This window comes from Lithobates pipiens, unplaced genomic scaffold (assembly GCF_037356315.1).
Source record: "Lithobates pipiens isolate NorthernLeopardFrog02 unplaced genomic scaffold, aLitPip1_a1.2 Scaffold_13, whole genome shotgun sequence".
Taxonomy (NCBI): domain Eukaryota; kingdom Metazoa; phylum Chordata; class Amphibia; order Anura; family Ranidae; genus Lithobates; species Lithobates pipiens.
Window position 1 is genome coordinate 219567160 of NW_027507718.1, and position 13856 is coordinate 219581015.

A 13856-nucleotide genomic window follows, 5' to 3' on the forward strand; every position below is an offset into this window, starting at 1 on the left:
GGTATAGAATCTGAACAGATCAATATCTGATCAGATCTATACTACCGTCCCCAGCAGTTCAGGGTTCCAAAAAAAACGCATTGTTAGCGGGATCAGCCCAGATACCTGCTAGCACCTGCGTTTTGCCCCTCTGCCCAGCCCACCCAAGTGCAGTATCGATCGATCACTGTCACTTACAAAACACTAAACACAACTGCAGCGATCGCAGAGTCAGGCCTGATCCCTGTGATCGCTAACAGTTTTTTTGGTAGCATTTTATATTTAAATCAGGAAGGCAGTGCTTGGTTTTCGGGGTCCCGTACGTGGCTAGGCTCCAAAAAAGTCCCCCACATGTGTTATCCCCGTACTCGGGAGAAGCAGCAGAATTTATTTTGGGGTGTAATTTGACTTCTGCCCATAGCATGTGTGAGCAATATATCATTTAGTGACAACTTTGTGCAAAAAAAAAAAAAAAGTTTGTAATATTCCCGCAACTTGTGGCAAAATATAAAATATTCCATGGACGCAACATGCCTCTCAGTAAATAGCTTGAGGTGTCTTCTTTCCAAAATGGGGTCATTTTGGGGGGTTTTGTGCTATTTTGGCATTTTATGGCCTTCGAAACTGATAGGTAGTGAGGAGTTAAATCAAAAATTTGCACCCTTAGAAATCCTGAAGGTGGTGATTGGTTTTCGGGGTGCCGTGCGCGACTAGACTCCCAAAAAGTCCCACACATGTGGTATCCCTATACTCGGGAGAAGTAGCGGAATATATTTTGGGGTGCAATTCTACATATAACCATGGCATGTGTGAGCAATATATCATTTAGTGACAACTTTGTAAAAAAAAAATATATATATATATATTTTTTTGTCATTATTCAATCCCTTAGGACAAAAAAAATAAATATTCAATGGGCTCAACATACCCATCAGCAATTTCCTTGGGGTGTCTACTTTCCAAAATGGGGTCATTTGGGGGGGGGGGGGGGGTTGTACTGCCCTGCCATTTTAGCACCTCAAGAAATGAGATAGGCAGTCATAAATTAAAAGCTGTGTAAATTCCAGAAAATGTACTCTAGTTTGTAGACGCTATAATTTTTGCGCAAACCAAAAAATATACGCTTATTGACATTTTTTTTACTAAAGCCATGTGGCTGAATAAAATTTTGCCCTCAATGTATGACTAAAATTTAGTTTATTCGATTTTTCTTATAACAAAAAGAAGAAAATATCTTTTTTTTTCAAAATTTTCGCTCTCTTTTTCCATTTATATCGCAAAAAAAAAAAAAAAAAAAAAATCGCAGAGGCAATCAAATACCATCAAAAGAAAGCTCTTTTTGTGGGAAGAAAAGGACGCAAATTTCGTTTGGGTGCAATATTGCATGACCGCGCAATTACCAGTTAAAGCAGCGCAGTGCGAAATTGGAAAAAGACCTCTGGTCCTTAAGGTGTTTATTGGTCCGGAGCTGAAGTGGTTAATAGCCTTTAAAAAAAAAAAAAAAAAAAAAAAAAAAAAAGTGGGTCAAATTGATGTTCATTTTCAACCACAGAGACGAGAACATTTGGAAATAGAAAACTTCTTAGCCCTTGTACACAATGTGTCCTATCGGACCGTGTTGTCGGATAATCCGACTGTGTGTGGTATGCATTGGACTGATTCCGTCGGAATATCCGTCGGACCCAATTTTACAACTTGTTGGAAATATTTTCAGACAAACTGGTCCGATCGGACATACTCCGATCATGTGTAGAGAATTCCAATCGGACAAAGTGCCACGCATGCTCAGATCAATTCCTATACCAAAGCTATTGGCTACTAGCCTGAACATAGTCCCGTCTTAACGAAATAACGTCATCACGTTCTGAATGATCGGATTTTCCGACAACTTGGTCCGACCGTGTGTATGCAACAGTTTCGGACACAATCCGTCGGACAAAATCCAACGGATTTGGTTGGCAGAATGTCCGACCGTGTGTACAGGGGCTAAGTCAAAGGAATTTTCAGACAATGTATGTGGTTTTCGTTCAGAAATTACATTTTAAAAACAATGTTAAAAACAAGTGAAAATTGCAAGCAAAATTCATTCAGCGAATGTACAATGATTTTTCGTCTGAATATTTTCATCTGAAAATTGATCTGGGTGGCCAGCATAAGGCTCGGTACACACCTATGCAGTTTGTTTTTGATCTGATTTTGCTGTGCGTTTAGATTTTTGTGATTTTACTGCAATTGGCATTTTTGCTTTTTTTTTTTTGGGCAGATAAAAAAAAAAAAAAAAAAAAAAAAAACACACAAATTACTGCAAAAATGCATTACATTGCAGCTTCTCTATTGAAGTATATTGAACCAATAAAGCACCATTTTGTTAAAAGTCCCCGACCCTTTCAAATGTGAATGTGTGCCATAGGAAACCATGTAAATGAACTGTAGTGTATTTCTGCAAAAAGCACCAATAAAAACAGATGTGAACCAGGTCTAAGACCTTTAGTAACATAATGGTGTTAAAAAAAAACACGAAAATTAGCCATTTATAGTAGAAAAACACAGATAATCACTACTGTAAGGGGGTTTATTTTTTACTGTAGAAAAGAAATATTTACAGAAGCGATTTGCTCTTTGTACTATAAAGGGCTCATTTTAGTTTTTTTAACCCCATTATGTTACTGGCTGATTACTCGATTATGAAAATAGTAATCGATAAATTTAATAATCGATTAGTTGTCGATTAATCGATTAGTTGTTTCAGCCCTAGTCAAAAGGTCAACTGCACCTGGCAACAAATACTAAATAATTTAAGCATCTCAACCTGATGCCACCAACACTAGTCTTCAGCCATAAGTATTGGAGGTCTCTACAAGCTTTGCACATCAGTACTGGAATTTTCTGGGCAAAAATTGCTTCAACACTGATCACATCTAAACAATACATTGAAAAATCTATATAATGTGATCTTGCGCAAAAAATATCACTGTAAAATTCTGTGGTAAGAGAACCCAAATATATCACAAAAAAAAAATAAAAAAAATTTCAAGTTATAAAAAAAAATAAAACATAGAAATATATCTCCACGTGAAGTGATGATGAATATAAGTGTGCAAAAATACAAGTGTCCAAAATATTTCTGAATCACGGAAGAGACGCACACCGGAAGTGATGTAAGAAGGCGCTGAACAACGCAGATTTTGTTCTCTGTCTGTTTTACATGTTTTTAAATGTAAGAGTCCACCCCTGAGTACTTAATACACATCTTGTTTGGCCCATAACACACTGCACTATTGGAGGCTTTTTTTTTTTTTTTTTTTTTTTTTTTTTAACACTGAGGCATTGTGTACTGGATTAAAATTTGGAGGAAACTGGCTGAATGGATTACTTTGTCCATTGGAGGAATACCTATGAGTTCATCTGCAGTGTGTACATCTGAAAGAAGTGCCCAAAGATGATAGTGGAGACCCTTTATTGCTTATGGATGCGATTTACGTCTATTACTAAGGTGAGAATTCTGGGAGACTTTAGTATTAAGAGGCTATTTGCAGAATACCTAGGAACATATATGGACATCTATATGTGCGTGTACCTATTTATCATATATAAATCGGATCCATTCACTTAAGACGGCAGAAGCTTTACACTTTATATACTATTTTAGAGGACCATTTAGCCTCATTTTACATTTTTGTGATTTACTTACATCTTTATAATATTTTGAGTTATTACTTTTTCACGTGATTCAGGAATATTTTGGACACTATTGTATTTTGCACATTTAGATTTATAATTACTTCACGTGGAGATATTTATATTGTTTTTCATTTTTTCTTTTTTGGCAATATATATTTGTTGGGTTATCTTACCACAGTATTTTACAGTGATTTTTTGCAGAAGATCACTTTATATAGATTTTACATGTTCTGGTGTTTTGTGATACACTTAGGTTTTGCTACATCAGTTACACTTTTTATCACTTGTCACATTTACTACCTTACTCTAAAGCCCCATACACACAGTTTTTCTACTGAGTTTTTCCCTTCGGATTAACCAAAACCATGTAGTGCAAGTGTCTGATTGCATACAAATTGAAACTCCTAAGGTTTCACCTCATATTTTATGGTTTTGGTAAATCTGAAGGAAAAACTCAGCAGAAAGCTGATAGTGTGTATGGGGCTTTCGTAGCACGAGGGACACTTTTGCACAATACATTTGCCTGGTGTTTCAACTCGGGAGTATATATTGGAGGCAAAAAAAAATAATCAGCATGTTTCAAAGCATGTACATTTTCCCATGTTTTATGCCCAACACCTGAAGTACAGGAAAAAGGAGTTTTGATCTGTCAGAAATCCTCTATGAGTCGCTAACAGTGCCCTTTGCTGCACTGAAATACAATAAAAAAAAATAAAAGGGAAGAGGTGGGCTCACTCCACATGCATTCATTAAAGTGGTTGTAAACCACATATGCATCCAATACACGCACCATTTTATAGTTTATGTAAAAATCCAAACTGCTGTATTATGACCTCTGAATTCTTATCTCCAAGCCTGCATCTCCAGTCCATAGGCGTGTTTATAGATCAGAGCTCAGAAGTCAAAGTGATGACATCACTGGCCCCACATCCCCTCTGTACACACAAACTAGCTCTGAATTAGCAGCGCGCACCATGCTGGAAGTGTGCACACACTCCCTGCTGGCAGGTAGGCTGTACAGCTGGGAGATGGGTCCATTGATGTCACAACTCCACCGCCCACGGACCAAAGATTTCCAAAGAGCTGCTATAAATTTAGGAGATGGGAATACAGAGGTAATACAGCAGTTTGGATCTTTACATAAACTATAAAAATAGCGCATGTATTGGAGAAATGATGCATATGGAGGTTTACAAGCACTTAAAACTAAATTCTCATTTACTCTTTTTTTAGGCTGGGGCAGCAGGAGACACGCACCCTTCACTAATGCTTGTGCACGAGTCTCCTCTGCATGTCAGTCAAAGGAGAGCAGGCGTGGCGACATTTTCTGCATGTGTCAAATTTTTTTCTAGTAGCAAAGCGGAGAGGATTACAGATGACTAACCCTGTCTGACTGCAAAATTTGTTGTGCTGCATTGCCGCTTTAGCTATAATGTTAAGTTTTTATATCTGGGTTTACAATCACTTTAACACAAGATCCTGCCCACGCAGTGGGGGCAGGGCCAGCTGTCAAAATATCCAAACAGCAGCTGCATTTGTTTTCATGCAGGTGCATTTTCAGTTGACAATCTTTCCCCTCGCTCCTTCAATTAAGGGATGTCAGGCAGAAGGCGGCATACCGGACCGCCCACAGAGCAAAATTTCAAAAGGTTCATCAAGAACCAGATGAAAGATAGCTCCATGCATGGCCAGCTAAAAGAAAAATGTAAACCCTTTGTTTTTTTCTATTGCCATGTGCCCTTGGGAAGAACATCCTGTCCTGAGACAACAGAAATGGAGAGCTCTTCAAAAGGAAATTCAATCACATCACCAGAAAAAGATGAAATAAAAGTGCCCCCACTGGAAGAATTGCCCTTGTTTCCGTTCCAATAATAACGCCCAGTTTTTGTTGAATGTCCCAGGCATGGGCTCCAACAGCAATAAAATCCTGATAGAAGGTCTAACTATTCCTACTCTATCCAAAAAAAATTATAATATACACACACACCAGCCACTTTATTAGGTACATCTGTTCAATTGCTTGGTAACACAAATTGCTTATCAGCCAATCACATGGCAGCACCTCAATGCATTTAGGCATCTAGAAGTGGTGAAGAAAAACTTGAGGATCAAACCGAGCATCTCAAAAGGGAATTTAGGTCTTTGAACGTGGCATGGATGTTGGTGCCAGAGGGGCTAGTCTGAGTATTTAAAAAACTGCTCATCTACTGGGATTTTCATGCACAACCATCTAGGGTTTTCAGAGAATGGTCCCAAAAAGAGAAAATATCCAGCGAGCGGCGGTTGTGTGGATGAAAATGCCTTGCTGATATCAGACAAGACTGATTTGAGATGATAGAAAGGCAACAGTAACTCAAATAACCAAGGATGCAGAACCCCATCTTTGAATGCACAACACATCGAACCTTGAACTAGAAGGGCTACAGCAGCAGAAGACCACACCAGGTGCCATTCCTTTCAGCTAAGAGCAGGAAACTGAGGCTACAATTCACACAGGCTCATCAGGATTGGAGAAAAAAAAAAAAGGAAGATTGGAGTCCTCATTTTAGCTGTGACATGGTAGGGTCAGAATTTGTCAAACATAAAAGCATGGATCCATCCTGCCTTGTATCAATGATTCAGGCTGGTGGTGTAATGGTGTGGGAGATCTTTTTTGCACACTTTGGGACCTTGGAACCAATTAAGCATAGTTTAACCACCTCAATACAGGTCAATTTCTCCCCCTTCCTACCCAGGTCAATGTTCAGCTTTAAGCGCTGTCGCACTTTGAAAAACAATTGCACAGTCATGCAACGCTGTACCTAAAATGAATTTTTAATTGATCTATTCACACAAATAGAGCTCTCTTTTGGTGGTATTTAATCACAGTTGTTTTTTATAAAAAATTCGGGGGAAAAAAATAAAGTTTTTTTTAATTTGTCTGAAAATGTTGCAAATAAGCAATTTTTCTCCTTCACCAATGTGCGCTGAAGAGGCTGTGCTGATGGGCAAGGACAGGTGGCACTGATGGGGCTGCATTACCTTTACATGTCTCCCCTGTGAGGAAATGACGCTGATCAGCTCTCCTCACCTCATCAGTGTGAGACGAGGAGAGCTGATAAATGGTATCTCCTGGTTTACATGTGATTGGACACAGTCAATCACATGGGTAAAGAACCCCAGCTCTTTGCAACGATCAGGATCACGCGATTGCAGCTCAACTGGGAGTCGCCACGACATCATCCCAGAACAAGAGCTGCCCCGCTCACCCATCATTTGTCTAAACGGCAGGTGGAAGAATGTTGAATGCCAAGGCCAACCTAAGCATTGTTACGGACAATGTCCACCCCTTTATGACTACAGTGTACCCATATTCTGATGACTACTTCTAGCAGAATAATGCTCCATGTCACAAAGCTCAAATCATCTCACCACTGGTTTCTTGTACATGTCAATGAGTTCACTGTACTCCACAGTCACCAGATCTCAATAGAATAAAGCACTTTCGGGATGTTATGGAATGGGAGATTCACATCATGGATGTGCAGCTGACAAATCTGCAGCAACTGTGTGATGCTACATATGCATACATACAAAAACCTTTCTTCATTTCTTCAGATAGACTAAATGAAAACTGTGTAGACCCATACCGTGCATTTTTGTACATTGAGGCGGGTCGCATTAGTTATTCAAACGCAACATATGAAAATTAAGACCCTGCAGCAATTTTCTTGCAACACACCTGCATATTAGAATAGGCTGAAAAAAATAGACCTTTGCATGGGGGGGGGGATTCAAAATGAATTTTTGCTTTTTGCAGAAAGGGTAATATAAATTGCGCTCAAAGGCCTCATTCATGCAGTATTTTAGTGCCAGCTTCAAAAAATTCCATTGGATGCAGTTAGCTGCAGCCGCTCAGCCTGTACAAAGTGACAACCGCCTCTGCTCTCTGCTTATACAATGTAATTGCACACTGAGCGATTACCTGTGGTTAGGGATATGACTGCCGTTTGCATCCATGGGTGATCATCTGTCCCTAACTGTAGGTAATTGCTCTATGTATAATAAAAACACTGGTAGAAACCTGTGGCTGCTGAGCCCGCAGCTTAGCAATGACAGGCGACAGTAGCTGCAACAATTTTTTCCATGTGTGACTTCAGCTGCAGAATACACTGGATTCTTGCCACAGCTGGCACTAGAATACAGTATCAATGAAGCCATATGGTACTGTTAAAGCGGGAGTCCACCGGGACTCGGCGTTTTTTTTTTTTTTTTTTTAAAGCCAGCAGCTACAAATACTGCAGCTGCTGACTTTTAAAATAGTGACACATACCTGTCCAGCGCGCCCGCGATGTCGGCACCCGAAGCCGATCGCTAAGGTCGTCTGTCGGGTCCTGCCACCGCCATCTTGGGTATGGGAATCAGGAAATGGAGCCTTTCGGCTTCATTTCCCGGTTCCCTACTGCGCATGCGCGAATCGCGCTGCGCAATAAGGACGCTCCCCGCTGCCTCTGGGAGCTGTGTGTTTCCCAGCAGGCAGCGGGGCACTTGCGGGAAGGAGCGTAAGTTACGCCCCTTTCCGCAGAGAGCTATCCCGGAAGTGGGTGCAGTTACCTGGATTATCCAGGTAACTGCACCCCCCTCCCCCCTGAAAGGTGCCGATTGTGGCACCGGAGGGGGGGGGGGGAGGGTTCCGATGAGCGGAAGGTCCACTTTAGGGTGGACCTCCGCTTTAAAGCTTGTTTAGTTGTACTTCTCCTGTGGATCACAGTAGCACAGATCATTCTGCACTCCTGTGACCCGGTTTCGGCAGACAGCAGGCTGAAGCCCGCTGTCAGCTGATATCACAGCGGCAGTGATTAATATGGTCATGATCCACCCATATACTTGGACCGGCCACCCAGGTGAGCAAGCAGCCAAGAGCCTGAGGCGGCAGCTCCCGCCCCCTACACAGCCCACCGCCACAGTGAGTGTAGGTGGGTGGCAGAGCATTGAGGCGGTGACCAATAGTCACCCGGTTCTCTCTGCTCAAGGAGCAGAGAGAACCGGGTGATCAGCGGTCTTTGATCACTTGGTTCTCAGCCTTAGAGCTGGCAGGGAAACAATGCTAAATCCTCCGAGGTAAGTATGATTAACCACTTCAGCCCCGGAAGGTTTTACCCTCTTAACATCCAGGCCATTTTTTGAGATACAGCACTGCATCACTTTAACTGACAATCGTGTGACGATGTACACAAACAAAATTGCTGTCCCTTTTTCCCCTCAGAGCTTATTTTTGATGGTATTTGATCACCTCTGCAGTTTTTATTTTTTGTGCTAAAAAAAAAAAAAAAAAAAAAAAAAAAAAACGACCACCACAGAGATCACTGTTTCAAATCACTGGGAACAGCAGATCTCCATGATATCTGCTGTCAGAATGGGGATCCACCTCTGTACCACGATCAGGGCCGACATCTAGGCCATGGGACCTGCTCCTATGGCGTGCGAGAGCGCCAACAGTGTCACTTGCACAGCCTGCCGTATGGGTAGGGCAGTTTGCGCTATCGAGCCGTTTTACACAGTGTGAGAGATATAGATATATATATATAGATATATATATATATATATATATATAGCGCAAGTGGTTAGAGAGAAAAAATTAAATAAAAAAATAAATAAAAAAAAATAAAAAATAAATCTTAACCACTTACTACCCAAGCCAATTTTGACATTTTTCACATGTGTTAAAATCAGCATTGATGGTTGCTAAAAATTATTTAGAACTACGTAGAACACCCAACACCGCACCACTCCACCAGAATAAAATAGTTGCTTTTTTCAGAATATATATATTTGTGCAGCTCTTTCTCAAAATGCATATTTTCAGAAAAATATACCTTTAAATGCATTTTGGTGCACACAAATACTCAATTTTTTTAAGATATAAAAGACAATGGTACATTCAGTGGATAGAAAACACGTTAACATTGAAAATTGTGCATGCCAGTCAAAAGTCAATAAAATACGTTACCTAAAAATGATGCATAGGTGATGCTTTAGAAGTGATTCTAAATGTTTATTCTAAAAAAGAAATGCAACATGTCATACCTACCTGCTCTTTGTATTGGTTTTGCACAGAGCAGCCCTGATCCTCTTCTTGAGTCCCCCACCAGTGCTCATGACTCCTTCCCCTTGACAAGTGCCCCCATTAGCAAACTGCTTGCAAAGGGGCACTGGTGCAAGCTCGCTTGAGTCTTTGAGTGTCCATAAGAGAGTCGTGGCCTGCCCCCGCTCTCTCCTCATTGACTAATTGGCTGTGAGTGACAGCAGTGAGACCAAGGACAGCAGAGTGCACATTGTTGGACTGAGTTTGTGGAGATACCTTACACTGTGTGATGCAATCACTGGTTTGGACCTAAACCCAAATTTGTATTTGTGCACGAGTACAGCACTGAAACTGGAAGTAGGGTTGCACCGACAACAACATTTTTATCGGCAAGTACCGATACTTAGCAATACCTTTGAGGTGCGATTTGAGCCCATGCAAAATGAAAGGGCTCTAATTGCACTGCAAAGAATCGAAGGAGGAAGAGGAATGCAGTGTAATTCCTGTCCAAAATGCATGCCGTTTCCCACACCACATTCTTGTTCAAATCACATCGCAATTTGAGCCCATTAGTTTTGTATGGGCTCAAATCGCACAGCAAAAGGTATCAGTTTTGTGTATCTGAACATTTTCATGAGTGCTCGTGAAAATACTCAGTATAGGTGAAACCCTAGGAGATTGCATCACACAGTGTGTTACATGCGTGGAGGACCGTCCCAGCGATTGCTAGCATTTGCACATGAGCACTGTACTGAAAGTAACAAAACCTATGCCACTTCCGGGTTCATTCGTTCACTGATGTTCCTCCATTATCTCAGTGGGCAGCCAACCTGACCACCTGTAGTGGTCCTAGGATTCCTGGTAGAGGCACATACACAAATGCGGGACGGGAAGCGGTTAAAAAAACATGCACTAGAAGTGTGTCCATTGGACATAAACCCATCATTTCTTTAAAGTGGTTGTAAACCCTGTAAGTAGGCTTACTTGGAGATACTGTGAATATCTCCTAAATTTGCACGGTTCATCAGTGGTCATCAAGCCTGTCCTCAGGGCCCACTAACAGGCCAGGTTTTATGTATTACCTTGGGGAGATGCAGACTAGAATACTGCAATCACTGAGCAGCAAATTATATCACCTGTGATGTATTTCAGTTATCCTGCAAACCTGGCCTGTTAGTGGGCCCTGGGGACAGGGTTGATGACCTCTGGTTTAGGAGATATTCACTGTATCCGCACATGCCGATGAAGTCTCGGCTTGCTCGTGCCGTTTCTTCAGGAGCCGTGGCTGGTGGCTCGCATGCGTGTGAGTGACGTCATCGCGGCTCCGACCAAATCACAGCGCCGAAGCCCGCGAAAATAACTCCAGGAGACATGTCGCCAGTAACAGTGTATAGAGGCCGCTGCAACAGCTTAGATCTAAGGCGAGTATTTCATAATGCCTTTATCTTGGGTTTGTTTTTTTAGTTTACAACCACATTCATTTTCTATCCCCTGTGCAATTAATATAACAGCAGCAATCTCCTCTAACTAGATTTCCTTCTTATGTTTCTTGTGCCTAGCAACCAAACTATGCAACAGCTTGTACGAGTCCACATATGCCATGGATTGTGGGACAGAGTGCGTAGAACACACAGGCATGCAGCCCGATTTTTTAATTGTATAACTGGTACGGTATATGATCCGTTCTGACATTTTGAATGTTTAGCTTCTACAAAGCCCCCACCATGCCCGGAATTAAGAAAGTCATCACAGAACGTTGATCTGGGTCATGCCATCAGGACAGCGAGCGCAAAAGTTACTGAAGGCTTATTGCCTTCATATATGCTGCCCAAAAATACAGCATGAGTGCTATCATTAGCACCCACGTTTATATTAAAATCATGATGTCATTCCGATGTGTACAGAAATAGGCAGGCAGGGCCGAAATGAGAGCACCTAACCTTGGATCAGGAGGCTAGAAATGAATAAGGGTGATTAGCTATGTATGGAAAGGGCGGGGGTGGAAGCATAGATTCCCCTGTGATTGATCGGAGGAGATCGGGCCATTGGCAGAGCACAGGTGATCGGCCTCCTTTCCAGAAATCATGACACAGGAATATGGTGCAGTAACAGGCTCACCTTCTCGCACAGCGTGCGCACTTGGCTCTCGTTGAGTTGCTTGCAGTCATTGAGCTGCTCGATCCATTGGTCCAGCTCTTTGGTGAACGTCTTGTCCTCCATATCCAGCAGCGCCCCTCCCGGGACAGTCAGCAACACAATAGGGCACAGTCACTCGGCTGCCACCTTCCCCCCGTCACACCCTCCTCCTCTGGGCCGCGGCGCTGTATGTGGAAAACAAGCTACGGCGGTACACCCGCTGCGTGTCAGAGGAGGAGGCCGCTTCGCCGCTGTGTCGTTCCTTCCTTCCTCCTCCTCATTCAATCTCGCCTTCACCCCCCTCCCGAGTACCGGGAGCGCGCACCGAATAGAGGGGGAAAGAGCTAATGCGCACGAACGACACCAAACGGGAACGAAGGGAGGAGCCAAAGAGAGAAACGTGCGCGTCCGCGGCATACAGTGGTAAACAGCGGGGGCCAAAGACGTAGACTGGGCGGGCGCGCGCTCGTAGTCGTCGCTGGGCTGTGGGAGAGCGCAGGACGGTCGCGCTTTACGGCCCGCGTTGACTAAGAGAGTGTTGCACGCATGCGTGGAAAACGAGCAAACAGCATTTTTTTTTTTCACCCAGCGTACTTTATTGACACAGCGTCAACATTGCGAAGTGTGTGGGACTGGCGTGGTTTTTCACTTCATTAGCAGGCACTTTCACCCTCTTCCTGTGTTTCGGGATCAGCGCTGTCACACTTTGAATGGTCATGCGAATGTACACAAATGAAATGTTTATAATTTTTTTGGCACAGGGCTTTATTTTGGTGGTATTTAACCTCTTCACGCCAATGTAATGCAAATATGCGGCCTTCGGCTTGAAAGGGTTGTGCCGATGTGATGTATGTAGCTGCGTGCATCACACTGGTACAGTTTTTTAGAGCCGACGGTCAGATTTCTTGTGGTAACAACCAATTATGTTATCCCAATTATGTTATTACTGTTATCCCAGGAAGCGGGAGGGGACGTCCGGCATCCCCCACCTTCCGTGGCTCACCCCAGCGCCCAGCCAGCACATCCGCCAGCTGGCCAGAGACCCAAACAATGCCGGAATCATATATGTAAGTCGCACCCACAAGTGTAAACAGTGTTCAAACCATACGTGAGGTATCGCTGTGAACGTTAGAGTGAGAGCAATAATTCTAGCACTAGACCTCCTCTGTAACTTTAACCACTTTCATACCAGGCACTTAGACACCTTCCCACCCAAGCCAATTTTCAGCTTTCAGTGCTGTCGCAATTTGAACGACAATTGCCTGGTCATGCTACACTGTACCCAAACAATTTTTTTCTCATTTTGTTCCCATATATAGAGCTTTCTTTTGGTGGTATTTGATCACCTCTGCGATTTTTATTTTTTGCGCAACAAATAAAAATAGACCACATTTTTCTTTGTTTCTGTTAATTTTTTTGTAAATAATAGGCTTTTTTGTACTCACCGTGAAATCCTTTTCTCTGTAATTCACCGACTGACACAGCTCCTCTCTTTAGACCATTGGGTTGTTACTCCACCTTTAGGAGAGGACTAGGAATAACATGTTAATATGTAATATAAAAAACAGAACTTTCTAGTTCCGCCCAAGGGGCGGTCCCTTAGGTAACAAACCCCTCACCCTGCCTTGCAGCTTCATTACGTCAACAAGCAGTATAACGTAGAGTCGGTGAATTACAGAGAAAAGGATTTTACGGTGAGTACAAAAAATCCTATTTTCTGTTATATTCACAGACTGCCACAGCTCCTCTCTTTAGACCATTGGGACGTCCCCAAGCAGTGCCAAAACGAGGGGTGGGAAAACAGCATAAAACTTCACCCACAATGCCAAGTGGAAACTAGTATAAACATTACCCACAAAAACGACAGTGTGTGGGAATAACTAAACTTTTTTACCCACAAAAAAACAGGATGCTCCTCAACAGAGAGGCACTACCTTCAAACCGCACTAGAATTGCGGTAACAAATGCAACAGTGCATTTACTTAAAAGTACTGCG

General features: G+C 42.5%; 1 protein-coding gene across 1 annotated transcript in view; it reads right to left on the minus strand.

Annotated features, from left to right (window-relative positions):
- Nucleotides 1-12274, minus strand: part of PPP2CB (protein phosphatase 2 catalytic subunit beta) — a 50960-nt gene extending 38686 nt beyond the window's left edge. The window contains exon 1 of the mRNA XM_077476230.1: nucleotides 11843-12274. Coding sequence (XP_077332356.1) covers nucleotides 11843-11944 — 102 coding nt within the window. The 5' untranslated portion in view covers nucleotides 11945-12274. The remainder of the gene's footprint in view (nucleotides 1-11842) is intronic.
- Between the last annotated feature and the right edge of the window lie 1582 nt (nucleotides 12275-13856).